This window comes from Ptiloglossa arizonensis, chromosome 7 (genome assembly GCF_051014685.1).
Source record: "Ptiloglossa arizonensis isolate GNS036 chromosome 7, iyPtiAriz1_principal, whole genome shotgun sequence".
Classification (NCBI taxonomy): Eukaryota; Metazoa; Arthropoda; class Insecta; order Hymenoptera; family Colletidae; genus Ptiloglossa; species Ptiloglossa arizonensis.
Window position 1 is genome coordinate 23,540,455 of NC_135054.1, and position 21,128 is coordinate 23,561,582.

Here is a 21,128-nt window from a genome sequence, read left to right on the forward strand (position 1 = left end):
CTTACACTTTATTTAAATTATTTAGACGGTAGCAACGTTGATGAAAAATGTACGGTATCGTACCACCGTCGATATTATCGGGCACAAGTAGAAGTAACGAGTAATGGTCAGACGCGTTAGCGAGTGACGCGAATTAATTTTCAAACTCGATTCTCTCCGTTCAGAATTCCACGTTTTCAGTTTCCGCTTACACGTAAAATCATCCATCTCGTCTACCACTGTCCCGTAATACTCCTCGTTTCGTACGTGTACGCGTAACAGATGCAAATCGAGGTACACGTGTAGAAAAGTAAAAAAAAAAATTTTACTTCCCCGCTCTGTGCAATTCTTCCGGTCGCGCGACAATTAAATGATCGTTCGTGTCCCAATTTCTTGGCACGCGGTGGATGTTACGTACGAATTTTTTCTCCACGACGAGTAATTATTTACGATCGTTGACCCTCACCGATTAAACTCGTTCGACGTCGGATGTGCACGTTCGTTAACCACGCACCGATTGCTAACGAATTAATATCGAAACGAAGAGAACAATGACGTTTCACGTCGAGGCGGAGTTCATTACGTGGGATTCGCGTGAGCGGGAGTTTTCGTTTCGCGCGATAATCGACTCGGAACGCGCAAGGGTTGGTCGATGGCGGCTATCCTCCAGCCGCGAAGAGTAAGTAGCTTTCGAAAGCTTCGTAAAGCTCGACAACCTTGAGACCTCGGAAGTCTCGAATGTCGCGTAGAATATTCGCGAGTCGAAGGACGCTCGGAGTTTCCGGTTTCCTATTCGAAATTCTTTACTCATTTTCGTCGAGCTCCGCGAACGTAACATTTCCTCGGTTCGTTTCGTTCGTCGTCGTTCGAGCGACGAGTTCCTTCGAACGGACTTTTCTTTTTTCTTTCTCTTCGAAGCTCTTCGAAAAATCGAGGGATTCGAAATCGTTGAAATAATTTCTACAAAAGGTGATCGATCGAATCGTACCGTGATCGATTTCGATATTGTTGTAAAGTTCAGATTATAATGTCTAGTTTATTATAATATGCAGGGATCTCGCGTATCCAGTAGTGTATAGTTTTTGTACATATGAGAGTACAAAGTCCGAAGAAACAAGTATACAGTGATATACCTTGACGTGAACGACGACAGTGTCGTGTGGTCTTCGTGACTCTCGAAACTGACTAGAAAAAAGCCAAAAGAAAAATAGCTAAACCCTTGACCGCGTAGCGGACGACCCTTCCGCGCCAATATGGAGACAGTCCTTAAAACAGACATCGATCGTTCGCTATCGACATCTGACACTCTTAGGATCATTGTTACATTCGTTCCAACAGATATTTTCCCCGGTTTCGTGCAACGAGGCAATCCGTACTCTTCGAAACGTACACACGAGACGGACGTACACGTACGCGCACAAATACCATAGAATTCTCTCAATCGTGAGAGAAAGTCGTTCGAATAATCGATTCGGAATAATTTGCGAACGTGTCGTAAAACGAGTGAAAATGATAAAAAGAAATGTTCAAATACGAATAGACAACTCCGTTTCTACGCTACTTTCCCCAAAAGTAATTTCAAACAAGAACAGCTACGATTCCAGAACATTTTTCCGTTATTTGCAAGCACGAGTCCGTAAGTGGGTGGAAACCGCGAAATGCTTCACCGTTTCGAAGGAAGTCGCTAGAAAGACGTCGAACGGACAACAAACGCGCCATTAAAGAAAGTTGAAACGCGTGTCTCGTTTAATGGTTTTCAACGGGCGCGAAGAACGAAATGCTCGAGCGGTCGCCGGCTCTTCGTAGTTCGTCCGACCATAACGCGACAGTTCCACTGGACAGAAGCGACGTTCCGTCTAGTAGACGCGGAGGAGGTTTCGCTCGATGCAACAATCGCGTCCTCGTTCGGTTCTCGAAACTTTCTACAGCCGTTGGCTCTCGGCTCGGTGTAACACCGAGACCCGAGACTCGAAAACCAACGAAACGAAATTTCATCGCTCCAATTTTCCGTCCAAGACGACGTTTATTTTCGAAAAGAGAGCAATATTTGTACGCCTCGAAGGATTTCTCAAAATTCGAGAAATTGGCTCGTTGGACCCTCGTGAGATGCAATAGGTTTTATCGAATGACAAAACTTATCGAACAACCTAATACTATACTGATGAATAGGTTTTATGAACCGATGAAACTTATCGAACAACCTAGTACGTAATCTTTCTCGGTGTATTCTGGAAAAGAACCGGAATTAGATGAAAAATTTTGGAATTTCCAGGTGTTTAGTTTAGTTTAGTTTTCGTCGAAATGTTTGAACGATGGAAAATTTGTAAATTTTCTTTTCCATTTCGGTGGTGTTCCGCTATCGACAACGCGTCTGAGATTTTTCTTGAACCGAAAAGTCGGAAACCGATGGAACTCGACCGGAAACACCGTGCTCGAAAGAGTCGCTCTCGGTTTCGATCGACGACGCGTTTCGCGAGCCGATCCGCGCTTTACGCCGCGAGCGTGTATCTCGCGCGAGCTTCTCTTCGATGAAAGGTACGGTTCGCGAGGGAAGCGGATTTGTGAAAAGAACTCGCGATCGATAGAACGGTGAGGAGTATCCTTGGTTCGAGTATCGCGGTTTCCCTTTGCCAGCCGACTGTCGTACGACGAGATCGAATCGAACGATTCGAAGAAAAACGCGCACCGTCACGGAAGAGAAAGAAAGGGAAAACCGTGGTCGATTCCCTCGGGATCGTCGAGGCTACAAATTCTCTCGGTTTTTCTCTTAGATTTTCCTTAGTCCCTCGCCGCGTACCGAAGACAAACGATCGATGCTCGTGTTCCGTTCGCGAGTCCCGGAGATTTTTCACGCGAGACTTCGGAAAGGAAAAATTAGAATCGCCCGGAATCTCCGGTTGGATCCTCTCCGCGTTCGAGCACTCGTTTTCCTTTCTCGTGGGACGATTTTAAAAACGTTCGTCCCGCAAACTCTCCGCGCGTACTTTTGGAAACATTTGAAAATGAAAATACAACAAACTTTGAAAATACAACAAACTTTGAAAATACAACAAACTTTAAAAATACAACAGAATCGTCTCTGCGCCAGGACATGGAAAATTGCGATCTTTGCATCGATTCGTTGTAAATTATTACGACTACCTTGAAACCATGCTCATTTTCACGAGTTCTTGAGATTTCTCACACGAGACTTCGTAAAGGAAAACTTAGAATCGCCCAGAATCTCCGATTGGATCCTCTCTTCGTTCGAGCACTCGTTTTTCTTTCTCGAGGGACGATTTGAAAAACTCTCCACGCGTACTTTTGCAAACATTTAAAATACAACGGAATCGTCTCTGCGCCAGGACATGAAAGATTTCAATCCTTGCATCGATTCGTCGTAAATTATTACGCTCGGTACGAGCAGCCTGCAACCTTGCTCATTTTCTTTCCAATATTCAGCAGCCATTTCCTCGATCCTCTCGCTCGAATTTCCCTTTCTTTCCTCGGGCGCAGATCGACTCCACGGTCTATATATTTCCCGAAACTCTCGACCGCTCTAAAATTTCGTTCTCATCGGTTCCTGCGCCAATTAAAAGCTATCAGAGTTTGGCTAATAAGCGAAGACACGATCCAACGAGATCATCACCACCAGAGGTCTTCCTCGACAGTTCCTCGTTAACCAGATACCTTCGGCCCTAATTCTCTCGCTGGAGGGTCGTCCACCTTCGTTATTCGCGGGTATCGTTCGCATTGCATCGCGTTTGGTTAAACAAACCGCGTTACCCCGTGCATTGCGTGGAGTTTCGTGCCGCTTTATTCGTCGGTCGCGCGAGATCAATTTCGCGCGTCGATTATTACGTCGGACGGGGAACAGCTGGTATCACGATCGAGATAAATACGATCGAATCGATTCGCGGTTGTCGCGTACGAGGATCGATCGTGTCCCATGCGGGACGAGTTTCCCGATAAACGAGCTTTCGGATCTTTGGCGAGCGACAAAGAGGAAGACGAGCGCCGCAAAAGAGAACGGACTCGTTCGCGCGGAGCGAGAGAGACGAGAGATGTCGAGAGCCGGGTCGCCGTAGAAAATAGATCGGACAACATCGCGTGAACCAGCCTTTGATCGTTTCACGGTAAATCGGCCATCGGGTACGAGCTCGCGAATGGCCCGACCAAGACTCCAGCCCGGCCCTCTTTGTCCCCACGGTTTCTGCAAAATTATACGCGCGAACGCGATTCTTTTTTCCAACGAGTTTCTGGCCACTTTTTCTCGCTCGGAGCGATCCCGTGGTGGTCCTCGAGCGGTAATACGCGAGCCGTTTTATCAGATCGGTACGTTAGCCGTCGAAACGACGAACGCTCCTCGTTCTTCTTTATTTCTCGTCGTTGGAAATAAAACCGGGGGAACGTCCGACTCCGTCTAAACGAAAGATAAGCGAACCTAAACGAAAAATAACTACGGACGTCTCTCGCGTAGGGGCCGAGTCGAGCGTCGAAACGACTTTGTCTTTTTCTTACCGGTTGGGGCCAAAGTGGAAAGATGGACTTGGAACCATCGTTTCGAGGCTCCGAGCCGAAAGAAGCGCTTATCCGTCGATCGTCGCGTGTTTTTCGGATTTAAACACGGACCGGCTACACTCTCTCGGCCGAATTCGTTGTCAGACCTATGAACCACCCACGCGCGCGCGTTGACGAAACCGGTTCGTTCGTTCGTTCGTTCGTTCGTTCGTTCGTTCGTTCGTTCGTTCGTTCGTTCGTTCGTTCGTTCGTTCGTTCGTTTGTTCGTTCGTTCGTTCGTTCGTTCGTTCGTTCGTTCGTTCGTTCGTTCGTTTGCTCGCTCGCTCGGGTGGAAACGGGCCGTCCCGTGGCCTCCCGTCATCCGTGAAATCACGGATCCTAATAAACTCGCGATGGAAAAAACAGATTTTAATTATAGACGGCTCGCTTACCGGCCAATTTTCTCTCCTCCCTTTCGTGCGCCTCGCTAAAGTTCAAATGGCCTTTTCAACGGCCCTTCGGTCGATCGACCGAACGACAGACGCGTCGAGCGCGTCGATAGCGTGACGGAGGGTTGTTCTAAGCCCGAGCGTAGAGTATAACTCGGGGACGAGGAGGGGGACGATCGTGTTTATCATAAATTAATACGAGGTCCGGTAAGACGAGTCGGCTTCACGAGAAACCGAGAAACCCAAGCGAAACCGGTTTCTTCGAATCGAAAATATACCCCAGTGCCGTTTGTCGGTCGAACGAACGAATATTCCGTTTCGTCGCATAGATCACGATACTCTGTTTATCGTATTATTCGTCTCGCGTATACAGTAGCATAGTACGTGCGAGAATGGAAAAACGGGACGAAGAAATATACAGAAATATAACTTGGCGCGAACGACGACAATACGCTTTTTGCGACTCTCGGTTCGGAACCGAAAAGAAAATAGGGAAACCGTTGACCGCGTAACGGACGACCCTTCTGCGTCAATGCGAAGACAGCCCTTAAAACTAACATCGACCGTTCGCTAACGACGTCTGGCACCTTTTGGATCGTTGTCGCGTTCGCTCCAACGCGTTTATATAGAGCTCGGATCGCTCTCGGATGACACACGCGGGAACATTTGAAATTACTCGCGAATAAGTAACGATTTATCCCTCTCACCTGCGCAAAGAGGAACAATTTCGATAACACCGTGGCACGGATTCAACAAGAGCAGTGGATAGAGAGAATTAAACACGGATTCTTTAAACATTGCGCGCGAATCGGTGACGTGTTACCGGGCCCTTGACACAGAAAATATAAACAATTTGTCTCGCGCGTGTAACAACGTCTAATTGTTCTTCGCCCTCGGTCGAGTTTATTCCATCCACCCCGGAACGTAACGCACCCCTAAGTTAACTTTTCCTTTCTTCCTTTTTTTTTCCCTTTTTTTTTGGTCGCTGCATTTCGCTCGAAGTTCGATCAAATCGCTAATAAGAACGGTCATCGTCCATCGAGATCCGAGAAGTATTCGGTCCCTCCGTTTCTTCGGGGGAAATGGATCGTTCGAAGGGTGGATCAGACGCGATTTGGCTATTCGAGGGGGATACGTTTACGAGTCGAAGGTCTGGCGGTGCCAGGGATCCGTGAAAAATGAGCCGGCTGGGGAAAAAGCGCGACAAGCGTGTCAAAATACGCGTAATTATTTCCCCAGCTTCTCCGTTGGGAGTTGCCCGAGCAGATCCATTAATTATTATACACGCGACACGCGTAACACGGCCGAACGAGACGATTACGTTCGCCGAGTTAGTCGAGCTACACACCTTCGTGACTGTAAAACGATCGATTCTTTTTCTTTTCGTTTCCTCGCTCGATTGTACGCAGCGAGAGGAATATTCCGTGAAACTTTTATCGGAAAATTTCGAAAATTGACCAAGTTACGCTTCAAATTGTACGAGCGTGCACGGCGAGCAATTAGCAATAATTTCGGTCTTCGTGTTCCCCGGTATCTTATCCAAGACTCCTCCTAAACTACTAAAAGTAAACTTTTTTAATATATAAAACGGTACCACGCACCCTTAAAAGTAGCGTAAAAAAAAGTTTACCGGTGAAAGAACCGTACTAATGACAAAAATATGACGGCCCGAGTACGAACTTTGAACGCGTCTTTCTGGAACCGCGCTTGTTGCAATCTGAGCGATAAATCTGTCGATTTTCGAGTCGAATTATACTCGAACAATGCTCAATTAACATAGAAGAATAATACTTTGGGTACAACGTTTCCATATCTAGGAAAAAAGATATTTCTTTTAACGATCGAAGGGTGCCCTAAACGTTTCAACGACTCGGGTTCTCGTACTGTACACTTTTGGTATAATAAAAGCTACTGCAACAGATTGGATTGGAAGTCCCCCGTAATTTTGTTAATCGTCTCGGTGGATTATCAAGTTAAAAAGCCGCGATTCGGGAGGTTGTTTCGTCGAAATACCTCGCGGATGTAATCGAACGGAGAACGCATTAAGGTTAACGAAATGGACGAGGTTTGTCAACCACGGACAATTCGGGACAACGAGTGGTAAAGGTATTCGCGCGCGGTATAAGGGAAAAGGATACCCACTGCAGTAGCGAGTAATTTAGGACGCGGCTGCGTTCCGCGTTTCTCGGTTTCGCGTGCAGGCTGAACGTTCGATGCAATTTCAGCGGAGGTTCGTTAGACTCCTTTGTAGAAATCGGTGGCAGTGACGTCGTAGGTAGGTAGCTAGCTAGGCTGGCTGGCTGGCTGGCTGCCGGCATACGTATACATTATTTTGTTGCGCGGCAAGGGTGGCTGGTTCGAGCGAGATTGCGCTATCGGGCTTTCCTGCACGGTATTTCGGTTTCCCCGTGTTGCGTGCGAATAAAAGCTCCGCGCTGAACGTCGTTCGCGACGAATACCTGACCGTCGTCAGATACGGGAATTACGAACGTCTGGTTCGTACGAAGCGCGAGTTTATCATCGAATCGGTTCGATATACCTTTCGAGGGACACGTCGAAATGTATTTTCGCAAACGGGCCGCTCGCACTCGCTCCGAGTCTCCCTATCCCTTGTTCGAGACGCTGAAACGCAGACTCGGACGTCGAGTAATTAATTACTCATTTTTTCAAAATGAAATCGAAATCGTCGGAAGGTGGTCGTGTTTGGGCTCATTTTCGCGGGGTGTGTTTCGTTGAATCCAATGGCGATACTCTCGAGACGATACGATCGAGTATAACCAATTTTGATTTTCGTTCGCGCGCGATTCGGTCGTAGTTGCGATCTCGCGGTGCGTTCGTTCTTTTCGTCGTAAGATTCCACGAGCAAGAAATCGTTACCGTTTTCTCCTGGATAATTTGGAACCGAAAGCCCCGTAGGCGTTCGTTTTCTTCTCGCTTCTTTCGAACGCTTCAATTTGAAACGCGTTCGGCGCGCCGTTGCGTAGACGGCGCGTGATAAACTCGGGGCGGAACGTTGGGCAATGGGTGGACCGGATTAACGATTCACCCCGACTCCGTGGAGACATTCCTCGTAAAAGAGCGCAATTCCTACGCCCTGGGGTGCCTCGTTCCGAGTTTATCACGTTCGTGAATTTTCATGGGAAGCGGGGACCCAAGATCGTCGGTTGGGCGCGTGTTCCGTGAACGCGCGCAACCTATCGAAACTGTACAGGGTGTCCTGGAAAATTCAAAACTTCCGGAGCGAGCATCCGAGCGCCACGAGACCTTTTTAACGGTGATCCATTGTTCAAGGAACGTAAAAATAAATCGAGAATCGACTCCACGCCCACGCGGGCGCTACAACGCTAAACAAACCAAGTAGTTCTATCGTTATTCTCGTCGAGTAACATGGGTTGCGTACAACTGTGCAGTCCCGGTGTGTATCGCGTTCACCTAACGACTCGTTCGATAATCACTACGCGGTCGGGCGATAAAATCTTTTACACCGTTGTAAGCTCGTAGTTGAAAACGCCTTGTAACTCCGAAACCAACGATACTCGTATCCGACGTTTACTCGAACACTTTTCACCCGTTTCGACGAGCTCTACACTCTCTTGAATTTCGATCTCGAAGTTCCAGGACACCCCGACATGCCCACTCGCGATGAAAAAGGATAAAAGGTAAATACTCGTTACGGACGGGGAAAAAATACGAATACCCGCGTAACGCAAAAACACCGCGCCACTCTTTGATAACATGGCCGACGGCCAAAACGACCGGCGATAAAAAGACGAGCAACGAACGCGGGCCCGCGTAATAGCGGGAAATATTATTATTATTATTATTATTATTATTATTATCGTTATTATTACAACGGCTTTATTACGTAAATTAGAAGAAAGTACACGCACCGTTTCGAAGTAATTACGTAATTGCACGAATGCGGGGTACGCACAACGGAACTCTAGCTACTAAACCACCACCACCCTCCTCCCGCTGCCCCGATCCGCTCGGTGTGTAAACGAGACGCGCGGCGTGTACGAAACGGAAATCAAATACACGATCAAACGTGGTACCGGTGCACCAAGTATTCTCTGCGACGGTCTTTGTTCGTTTTCCATCAAACGCGTGCCGTGACATCGTTCGCGTGGCTGTAATAAAGTAGGGTATTTTTATTCCGACAATAACAAGCCCCGACTTTCGCGCTCAAAAGCGGGCGAACAGAAAAAAAAAACGGACGCAGAGGACTCTGCAAATAGAACCGGGATTGAGAATTCGACCGAAATACCGCCGTTTCAGAGGGATTCGCTCTCAACAAGTGGTTCGAACTATTAGCTCCCGCACGAAACATCGCGAAACGTGGATGGAAACTTGCCCCGCGCGTTCACCAGAGAGACCGTGGAAAATGGAGACACACACCCCTGCGTGGCTCCCGTCGAATTGAATTTTTCATCCCCGAAGTGCAACCGCGTTGACATCTTGCGTACAAACGAGACATCGAACGTTGCACTCGGTTTCTCGACGCTCGTTCACTTCGGATCGAGACAAGGCGAATTTCGTGATTACGTTGTTGAAACGGGACAATAGGAGAGGCAATAAGACCGAGGAATTTGTGTTACCCTTTCTCGATAAGAGACGGTTGTCGAGGTAAGAGGATCGGACTAATGAACCAATACTCCCCATAGGAAGGTTCCAAAGGGTGATCCGAGAGACATCTGTCTCGTTGAATTGAATTTTTGCACCGTAGATCGTATTCTATATCTCGAGAGAGAGAAAGGGAGTAATACTAAACCGAGCACGAATTCGCGAGTACGTAATGTCGGGATAGGACGACAGGCGATTAAAACGAAGGAATTCGTGTTGCACTTTCGCGATAAGGGAGGCTGTTGAACGAAGGGAACCGGATCAACGAACGATACTTCACCGGAGCACCCTAAAGAGCGATTCAACGCTCTTAATGCGACCGCGTCGTTAAAATATCGCCCCGGTCTATTAACTCTGGTGCGTTCCTCGGGTAGGCTATCTCGATTCGAGCGACAGAGAGGTTGCAATAATTATAATTCACGCTCGGCGTCGGTCGGTCCCCTCGTAACGAAACTCCGTCGCCGCGAGACGCATCAGACACCGAGGAATCCGTCCCGACGTCTCCACGTGATAACGATCGAACCATCAATCGCGAATTCGTACGCCCGGACGATCGAAGATCTCGCGTTCGAAACTCCCTGTCATCAATTTTCTCCCTCGTAAATTGAGTCTGGATTCCATCGGGGCTCTTCTTCTCTTCTCCGCGCGACTCGATGAATATGTACGTATCATCGAGAGTGCGTGCACGCGCGGGGGAATCTTTTAACGCCGATTCGAGTAATCCGAAATATTGCTTTCGTTGTTTCGAACGACGCGATACGGTGTTTCCACAGTTATGGTGCAGCAACGAAATGGAGTGATTCTTCGTGGGAAAGATTCCTTCTTTTTTTTATATATATATTTGTTACATCGGCAATCGGAATAATATTTTCTACAGGCTAATATGGGATCTGTGATACAGATACAGTGTTTTTCTAAGATTCAATGAGTCTTCTTCGTGGAGAAGTGAGTGGAAAATATGGGACAGAATTTTTGTACACGACGCGAAGACGAGGCGCAGCTGACTGTTCTTAAACCCAACTTCGAACCGTCATTGATACCGTAGAGAGGGACAAGTATTTGAGCATCGATCGTCGAATAATCTCTGCGTTTTCCGCGTCGCCTGTATTAGCACAGATCGAAGATCGAGAACGAGGGTGGAAGGGGACGTCGTAAGTTGATCGCTAGGTAAGTTTGTTGGATGGGGGTGATATCGAAAGATGCGTTCAGGGGCCAAAGTGAACATCGTGCACGTTAGCGAGCTCGAGTAGACATCGACTATCAAATACTCCCGGAAATTAGCTCTCATCTGTTGCTCCTCGATGAATTTTCATCCAAGAGGGAACGAAGCGAGGAAACCGCACGGTTCCTCTTTCGTAGTTTGCTCCGGAGGTCGGATAAAACTTACCGAAACTAGGAAACAAGTTAGCTTACTCGTGGAAGACGATACGCAAGCTGTTGTTATCGTTGGAAATATTTTTCACAGACGTGCAAGCGCGCGGAAAGAAAAATACAACGTAAATTGGAAGAAGATAAACGCGCGTGAGGTGAATAAACAACCGTGATAATATTGGATAAAATAACGAAGAACAACAACGAACGAGACCGAGTGGAAACGGTAGAAAGAGCGCGGGGACGTACTCGTCGAATTTTTATCGATCTCGACGAAGGCCTAAAAATCGAGGGGATGGGTCGCGGCTACCGCACGAACCTCCTGCACCCGGAGGAAAATAATAACGAGTTAACGTCAGCGTCATCGAGCGTCGGTTGCGTGGCTGTAATTTGCGAGAGAGCGCGACGGAAGTTCGTTCTTATTTATAGAAACGTTCAATTTCCCGATGTTTGCCCGAGCGGATCAAACACAACTGGTTCGTGCTTTCCGCGCAGTGTTTCGTATTCCTTTCACGCTTTTTCCGCGGCGTGTGATCGACGCTCGCTTCTTAATGTTCGAAAATCGAACGCGGAATTTATTGTATCGCACTGGCAATGATAAACAAAAAAAAGTAATTACGTTCACGTTACAAGGAAAAGCGACGCCGTTATTAATCTGATCTGTTTCGCCGTGAGATTTCCGCTTTTGCCAACAGAATTCTTTCGTCGTTGTCCGAGAATAGTTTTGCTCGCAAAAATTAACTTTTTTATTTTCAACAATAACTGTAATTTTTAATATATCTTAAAATATCTTCGATGAAAATGAGTCCAAACACAACCACGTTCGAAGGATCGCTTTATTTACGAAATTCAGAAACGATTTATATTTATATGGTATGGAGCTGAAAAGTTTACGTATGTATATTTAGTGGACAAAGATCGTTCTTTGTTCCGTGTACGAGCCAAAACAGCGCCGGGGATGGTTCTATTTCATTTATGCGGGGTGGAATCGTTGCTCGTAAGCGGGAGTTACTCTACCTCTTTTATCGAACAAGGAAACGACGCGTCCAGGAAAGGGTAACGAAGCAAGAACTATCTACAAATAGATAGTCGACGAAGCGAACCACCAGCCTAGCGAGCTTGCCGCAAGATAAATCTGTTTGAACGCTATCTGGGTAGACGTAGTCACCGAGCCCTCTTTACGAACATCCGTATTGCGCGCGCGCGATTACACTCTACCTCTCTACCTCTCTCTCTCTCTCTCTCTCTCTCTTTCTCTCTCGTGTTCTCTTTTATATAGAATATAGCAGATTACGGGGAGAAAGTTTTTTTTATCTTGTCTAATTATTAACGACTTAACGAGGCAACGACTAGGTTCCGTCGCAACGCAAATGGAAGCAGCACGACGCGGAATAATTTCTCGTTGCTTTATTTTCGTCCGTCGAGTCTAAATATTTAACGTTTCGACCGCACAAGTATCGTTATCGTTACCCGATAGACGAGACACTTTTTGTACAATTTTCAATCAACAGCGTACCAGTCGCGCAAAGGGTGAAATATCACCCTCTCGTATTTTAATAATAATAATATCGTTATCGGTAACGGTACACAGGTAAAGACCCCCTGGTAATTATACTCGCGTAGAATCTACACAGGCAGCGCGTAACGCGCGCAACCAGAGGCTACGTACCGGTAGGTGGAATTTTGCAATCGATAAATTTCTTTCAATCGGAAAGAACCGACGCGCAATTTGAAACGGTCTCTCGCGACGACGATGGAAGTCTGCTTATCGACTGGTAAACGCAATTTCAACGGTAGCACGCCCCAAGAGTAACCGAGGAATCGGAGAAAGATCGCGGCGAGTGGAAACGAGTCGTTCGAACCGTCGAAAGAAGACGGATCGCTTCGCGTCGAACGAATCGAACGAATCGAACGAATCGAACGAATCGAACGAGTCGATAGGTCGCGCGCGAGTTTGGCTTATCGGCGAGATTCCGCGAGAGTTGCTCGCACGGCGTGGAAAACACGGAAACGCGATGCATCCAGTCTGCAAAGTTGTTCCTTTCGCGCGAACAATTCGCAAACAGGGTCCACGATTATTGCCACACGTGTGTGCGTTTGACGCGGGGAATTCGTTATCGAACGCACCACGGTGCTTGGTAAATACTTCCCGGATATACGAAGCAATTTCCACTAGGTTGGATGGAAATACGAATCGATGGTAGGAAAATATTTCGATCCACTTCCCGTAAACCACGAAGGATCCCAGAGCTACGAGCAACGCGCGTTCCACGAGACTCGTTTTCGTTCTTGAACGCGATACGCGATCCTCTCCGCGTCTTTCATTGTTCGCGGTTTACAAGCTTTCATAACGCAGCCTACCAGTCACGAGGGCGGGAGTATTTTTCAACTCGCGGCTAGAAAAGCAATATCCGTGGTGTCTTTGTCCGCTTCTCTTCGCGTATATTGTCGTTGATTTCGTCGATTGTTCGCGCGCGCACCTTCCCGTCTCCTGTTTCGTATGAAATTCTCCTCGAATCGCGGACGGGTAATAATAAAAATGGCAATGGATGGATCTTCGAACGATCGGTCGGTGGACCGAAACGGGAAAAGTTGAACGGCGCTGGGTAATCCTCTCTCGTAACTCGCTTAATTCGTACCGGTGTTCGTAACTTTGTTCTCGTGGTATTAGGCAGCGCCGTATAAAATCGCGATTTTCACCGGCCGAAATACGAGACCGTCCGCGTTTTCAAATAAATAAATTCCGTTCGAAATTCACACACGGATCGTTTTCACCCAAAGGGATATCAACTTTCGAGCGTTCTTTTATTCGATCGTGCGCCCGGAAGTCTCTGGGGTAAAAATGTCCAGAACGGAACTCCGGGTTTCTAACTTTACAACACGGCGAGACTGCTGAGGGAATGGTACACCGAATCGCCTCCATTACGGGACGCCCCGATTATAGAAATTCGATCGTTAAACGATGTATGTTCCGTGCTCGTGAAATTACCGGTTCGTTGAAAGGAATCGTTCACCGATTCTTCCACCGGCCCGGTATTATTTCGCTTAAACGAGAACGAATAAACAAAAATAATACGGTAATTGAACGCTAGAGTACAATACCGTTACAAATACCGAGGAAACTGCACAATAGTTTCCTTTGTGTCCACTTGGGTAATGGCGGTCGGTTCTCGACTCGAGTATCGACAATTTCGGTACGGTACAACCTAATACCCTGTGATACAGGGTTGCCGGAATTTTTGGACCGTGTTACATCGGGACCGGGTTCTCAAAGTGGCGCGCGCGCATCACAGAAGAGAATTACCTACGCTTGCCAATTAGGAGGAACGCGCGCGGACGCGGGCGCGGGCGCGGGCGCGGGCACGGACGGGGCGGGCCAGGTGTCGTCGTGGGAGTCGATGGTTTTCGACGAGCGACCTTTAATTGGACCGCGATTTACCGAGCCGCGTACTCGAAAACGATAGAACACGCGAGCGATATATCGTTTCCGGTGGTGTACGCGCGCGCGACCAGCACACGGCCGCGTCGACCCATCCTGGTATGCACACGGTTTGCGGCTTCGCCGGCCGAAGCGCTAATTAGCTACGCGCGCGGTCGTTCCGTCGGATAGCACCGACCACCGAAACGCATTAACAAGCGTTAGCTTTTCGTTCTCGTTTCCCTTTTGTTCTCGAAACGTGGGCAGCTCGGTTCACTAGGTGTCGTGTTCCCGACCCGAAACGAATTTTCACGTACAAGGTGGCGAGATAGGGACCGCGACGAGGAGACTTTTTGCGCGACGCGACAGACTGGAAGGAAACAACGGAGGAAGAAAGACCCAGCTCTCGTTCGTGACACGTGAAACAACGACTCGCGAGAATGGATCCAAACGACACCACTCGAGGGGGAATGCTTTTCGAGCGACTACGCGGTAAAAAGTCTGACCAATTCGTTCATACTCCCCTTGTTAAAAGGAACACGGTCTCTAGTGTCGCGAGCAAATTCCTTTGGACAATGCATTAAGTAAGAAGATAGTTCGGGTGGTCGGGAAGTCCAAGTGGAAGATTCGTGGAAGAATCGCAGTTTCTCTGTACGATCTGTTCACCGGTGATAGTTTAAAATATCACCGTAACGCGGGTGGATTAACCCTTTGGACTCGAGAGACGATCCTCGGTCGCCATCTAATTCGGTGTACTATTTTCCATCCGGGAGAACTTTGTGGTTTGGAATTCAAATTGGAATTTAAACATCACGTTCTTGTAGAACGTAAACGCGTGTACGCGAATGTATATAAAAGTGTTCCGTTCCGGATTAATTTTACGACTTGAAGGATTTTCTCGAGGCGTTGGTTTCCGGTAGCAAAGAAGCCTCGAATGCAAAGGGTTAATATTACGATATTTTACGATACCGAAACGAAGGGCGGTTTTAAAGTATCGAATATTTCGGCTATGACGTAGAACAGAGTTCAGAGATTCGACGCAGAGCTTGGTTGGTACCCGACTGACTTTACTCGATACGCGGTGTTCTTTTGTACAATTTGATATCGCGGTTTTCGATGGAACTCGGGGGATCTTACGCGGTATCGTAGCCTACAGGAGTAACGAGAGGGGTCTTGCGTAGAATTTGGTCTTATCGTACATGTGGAACTCGAGGTGCGCCGATATCGATGTCTCGTTTGAGTCGCAATATCAAAATAAATTCGTTTCTTCGAGAGTGTACAATAAAGGTAAATAAAGTTCGGTAATTTTTCAAATGGACGGTAGTTGCCGAATGAAGCAACAATCTCGTGCCCGTGTTTCCTCGAACGACCCTTTTCCATCGAAATATCATTTTTATCGACTATTCGCGGTCACGGTTTCCGTAACGTTTCCGCGATGAATCGTCAGCTCGCGAGATACGCTCCGTGACGTCGATACAGGAACAGGTTTTCCACGTGTAATCGGAGAAGACAGAAAGTCGCGATCGTAATCGGAATCGTGTGCCATCCTCGCGCATCGAGTTGAAAAGGGACATCGCTGTATCACGGGTTAGAGCAGATGTACGAGCACGCAACCATGATTCCCCGTTCGATGGAACGCGCCACTCTCCGACCGCGAACCGCGGACCACGAACCGCGAAAACATTTAGCATCGATAACGAATTTAATCGGAAGCGTAACGTTCAACGTAATTAAAAATAAAATTAGGAGGGACCGTTGAGTGCTCGCCGTGCATTCGATACACCGAATGCAGAGAGAGAGAGAGAGAGTGGTAGTAATTAATTCCTTTCTGATATTTCAAAGCGAGCGAGTATTATAAAATTATGCGTGACACGGGGATCGATACAGGAATATAAATGTACCGAGGAGAAGAGATCGCCAATAACCAACGATTATCGTACGCGAGGAAAACCGTGTTGGAAAGAACCATCACCTGTCCCCGTTTCTGGTATATTTAACGTAACTTCGACCGAAAAGCCAACGACGAGTTCTCATCGAACGAAAAATGATCTGGAACGACCACCAACCGTCGCGTACGCGTTTGTTTCCTCTCGATAAATAAGGACGGCTCGATACGAAACGCTTTTGCAGCCAGCCTCTACGAAGGACACGCGAGCGAATCGACCTAGGGCGTTGCTTGAAAAGAAGGAGCGTATGCGAGCATGCTCTGATAAACAGGAACGGGTACAGAGGGACCTAAAGGTTGATTCCCACCGGCGCTCATGGGGCGCGACGCTCCTCCTCCTCCTCCTCCTCCTTCTCCTCATCCTCGGAAGAAAAAATTATAACATTATTTTCAACGCGAGCAATCACAGGGAAGACGCTTCGCTCGGGCTGCACTCGGTCAACAACGCGCAATCTTTCGCGAGACTTGAACGTCTCGAGTCGTATACCACCGAACATTCTCCGTCACTTTAACTACTCTATGGACGACATAACGATAAAAATTTCTCACTTTTTTCCCCGGTGTAACGGTCTCTGTGTATAAATCTGTCCCATTTCTTTCGAGTCGCCTTCGGTTCTCCACGACGGAGTTTCGAATTATCTTCGATCGTCCGAAAATTCTAACACCACATTCTTGTCAATTATTCAGAACGAATTAAACACTTCCCTTTAACTTTTGCTTCTCGTCTCGTCCCTTTCAAACGATAGCTTTTAGCATTGTCGTCGATATCTCGATTGGAAAAATCGAGCCACGGTGAGGGACGATCGAACTTTTCTCGAGGTGGAGATCCAGACTTTTAACGAGTATCGCGCGTCGGGATACTTTCTCGTTCGTCGATACCCAGATCGAGCCGATCCGGCGATTGCGTTAAGTTTCGTTTCGCGAATCGAAGCGTTCGTGTCGTCGCCCTCCCGTGCAAAGAACGCAAAGCGTACGCGCACGTTAATTCAACGCGACGAATCGGATCGTAATTTCGTAACGGGCGTGTACCAACTTCCTCGCGCGGATCGGTGAGAAGCGACTCCCGCGCTCGGTTACTATCAATTGATACCGCGCCGCGTTAAAGTTCGTATTTCTTGACCCAGATCCTTGTTTCCACGTAGACGGCTTTAATTCCCTGGTGTTAGGTGAAACGCGTTTCGATCGATTATAAGCGCTCGCCGCGACGCTTTCAACCAGTCTCTTTTGTTTGCTCTTCAACCGCGTCTCGTCGCGAAACCGAATATAATCCCGCCATTGGCGGATAAAGAAATAATTGAACCCAATACTGTTACCGGTCGTCCGTACAAAACGAGCGTCAACCTTGTCTCGGCATCGCGAAAACGCGGACGTTTCGTTACGTCCTGTCGAAAGCTCGAGACGACGATGATTCGTTTCCTTCGTTCCCTTCCGTACCGTTGTACGTGTCGCGATAACGCGGTTCACGTTTTCGGCGACGAGGTTCGATCAATTGGCACTCTCCGTGTGCGGGAAATCCACGGTTGCGTACTCGCTGAACGCCTCGTAGGCGTTCTCCGCACAGACCGAGGGAAAGTTTCGACTTGCACCCTTCCGATTTTAACGCGCTTTTGCACGGTGATAGAGTATCGGTCGGGTAGCCGAAACATTGGACGCTCGATCATCTTAGAAACACGAGCGATTGAAATTCAAAGTACCTTGGATATTACACGACGCCTGTATTAACGCATCATCGAAATCGTTGCGGCCGAACGTTATCGTCCTACTTCGTGAACGAGAACTTCGCGATAAGACCAAGTTGAAAATAAAAACTTGCATCGTCTAACACCGGACAGCGAGCTTTTGTAACAATTGCGCCGCGACGATTTCGGTGAAACGAAAATTACATTGCGCGTAACTTCAATCCCTTTCAGTTTTACGATTATCGATTGTCCACGCTCGATCTTTCGCATACGCGACAGAACCGTCCAAGCTCTCGTTTATTCGGCTTGTTTCTCCGTTCGAAGATCTCCCTTCGTTTCCTTCCCTTACAGAGATACATCCCCTGGGAAGCCACGTTCGAAAACCTTCGGACAGTCATCGCTCATCGCGATGAACAGCGAAGCTTTTTTGTCGACGGTCCCTCGAACGCGTCCCCGCGCTTCGTGGATAAACAGTTTTTCAAAATTATCTATCGTTCTTCCGTACTCGCTACATTTAACACCGTTGGCGCACGATGAATTATAAGCGTTACATTTCACCAACTTTTCGACCAAAATTGTTCACAAGTTTTCGCGATCTTGTCGCGCGATAATCGTATCGACGAGACACGTTTGTTCGATGCTTGTCTCGCGTTTAAACGAAAATCGTTTCGAAAACGAGCGGCAACGTTGGTCCGTAAACGGTAAAGAAAATCGTTGGTGGTGGTAAAACGAAAAGACCGATAGTAATCTCGATCACCTTGATAATCTCGATAACTAATTTCTGGTCAGAAGGTAATCTCGGGATCGCTAATCTAGCGAAAATTTCCTTACGGAGCAGCAAACTCCTGCCGTGAGAGATTCGATCTCGATCGCTGGACGACGTCGCCTCGAGGGTGCCTGGTCCAAGGAAAATCGAGTTAGCGTTTCGAATCGAGTAGCATCGGTCCGAGAAGAGAGAAGGAAAATCAGCGTGACCGGAGACAGAAGCGGAAGGTGACTGCCGAAGGGTAGCTGGATCTCGAGGCCGAGGGGCGAAAGAAAAGAAGAGAGGATATTAGGTTTGTAGAAGAGGCGGTTGGTCGGGTGGCCGGGGTGGCTGGGTTACAGCCGAGCAGCGAGCTAACCGGCTGCTGTCAGCCAATGCCTTCCTGAGCCCGTACCGTGTTTCGAGTCGGCCGACCAGCTACCACCGAACCAGCTACGCGACATGGCCGATCTCGAGAGGATCAGATTGGTGGTGTTAGGTGGCGCCGGCGTTGGGAAAAGCGCGATCATACGCCGACTCCTCGGCCAAGGATTCAACGAGAGATACAGGCCTACCGTCGAGGATCTCTATTCGAGGGAATGCGTCCTCGGCACGCTGACGCTCAAAGTCGACCTTCTGGACACCGCTGGTAAGCACCATCTCAACCTTGAAACTCGTACGGTCGCGAAATCGTCGCATACGGAACTTTCGTTTATATACGGCTCGATCCCTTTAATTGGAAACGGTGGAATATCTCACGAGGGTTTAACCCTTTGCACTCGAGGTTTGTTTGCTGCCGGAAATCGACGCCTCGAGAACATTCTTTAAGTCGTAAAATTCATCTGGAATGGAACATTTTTATATACATTCGCGTACACGCGTTTACGCTCTAGAAGAACGTGACGTTTAAATTCCAATTTGAATTCTAAATCACGAACGTTTTCCCGGTTGGAAAATAGTACACCGAATTAGGTGGCGAGCGAGAATCTTCCCTCGAGTCCAAAGGGTTAAAGTTATTAGAGAGAGACAGTAAACGATGTAAATAATGTCTATGCTGAACTACTTTTGTAAGACCTAACGGGATTGTAAGATCGAACAACTTTTGTAAGAATATTCTTCCGATAACTTGAATCCCTCGTGAGATACTTCACAATTATAGATATTACAGCTCGTAGGTGTTATCAGGTACCGGTGTTTCTTACCCGCTGTTGCATTTTTGTTTATTTCAATTTATTCCCCAACCAATGTGTAAATACTTGTTGCAACGAATCGAACAATTGTTTTCAATTTCGGCTCGGTTTAACGGTGGTATCGATTAATCCACGATATTAGAATTTGTTTCGACGCTCGACTCGGGTCCCTGTATACCTACTCTCTTTTCCGAGCACGAAACTTCGAAACTAACTTTTCTCATATCGATCCTGCTACTAGGTCGTAACTGTGCTAATAATCTCGGTAATTCCGTCGATTCCTTCGAAACATCTACATTACCTTCCACGATTCCAGGCGATTTGCAGTTTCCAGCTATGAGGAGGCTGAGCATAGCCACGGCGCACGCATTTCTCCTCGTTTACGCTACAACCTCGTTACCGAGCTTCGAGTGCGTGAAACAGTGTTTCGAAGAAGTCCGAGAACAGCGACCAGATTTCCAGGTACACCGTCACTCGGGTATAACCGTTTCCACCCGGATACGCGAGACGATTTGTTTCCGGATAAATTACTTTCACCAGAAAACAGAATCGTTTAGAATTTACCTACGATACTTTTCCTTGTATCGTTACGAGGGTATCGATAACGAACCGGACAAAGTTTACCCGCTGGAAACGAGCTTAAACACGACCGACATCGACCGTACTTTTTAATTTCTTTCGACAGATTCGATTCCTCGTAACCGAATAATACTCTGTCGCGAAGCGGGACGAAATCGAGGCAATCGAATTTCTATCGACGGTGGTGTTAGAGCTCGGAGGAGGGACGGGGGTAGATTAATGGTAGCGAAAGAAACCGTTTCTCATACTTTCTCGACGACGTTCGACAGGAAGTACCGATAGTCGTTGCCGGAAACAAGCTGGACCTTGCACCGTCGCGACGAGAGGTAGCCATCGAGGACGTGAGCGAATGGTTGTATTGCAAATTGCCGAAGCTTCGCGCGAAGGTGATGGAATGTTCCGCCAAAGACGATTACAACATCAAGGACGTGTTCCGATGTTTCGTCACTCTGTCCAGAATCGTGCCAAAGAACAATACCGGCGAGACGGACGAATCGGGCCTCAGACGAAGGTGTTCGGCGTACGGATCGCGCAGGTATTTCCCTCTTTTTTCCTTAAATTCTCAATTTTTATTCTACTCCCTGTCCGTACCCTCCGCCCGGCGTCGACGCGATTTGAAAATTTCAATCTCGGGTTTCCGTGTACGCGCAACTCCGTTAATTGCAATCTAT

At 47.7% G+C, this 21,128-nt stretch overlaps 1 protein-coding gene across 2 annotated transcripts in view; it reads left to right on the forward strand.

Annotated features, from left to right (window-relative positions):
• LOC143148959 (GTP-binding protein Di-Ras2) overlaps positions 1-21,128 on the forward strand; it is a 29,936-nt gene that overhangs the window by 3,445 nt on the left and 5,363 nt on the right. Inside the window, exons 2-4 of one of the 2 annotated variants that reach the window (XM_076315813.1) lie at positions 18,733-19,337; positions 20,195-20,340; positions 20,727-20,992. In XM_076315813.1, the coding sequence (XP_076171928.1) occupies positions 19,151-19,337; positions 20,195-20,340; positions 20,727-20,992 (599 nt within the window). In that variant the 5' untranslated portion in view covers positions 18,733-19,150. The remainder of the gene's footprint in view (positions 1-18,732; positions 19,338-20,194; positions 20,341-20,726; positions 20,993-21,128) is intronic. The other variant, XM_076315811.1, reaches the window with a different exon arrangement.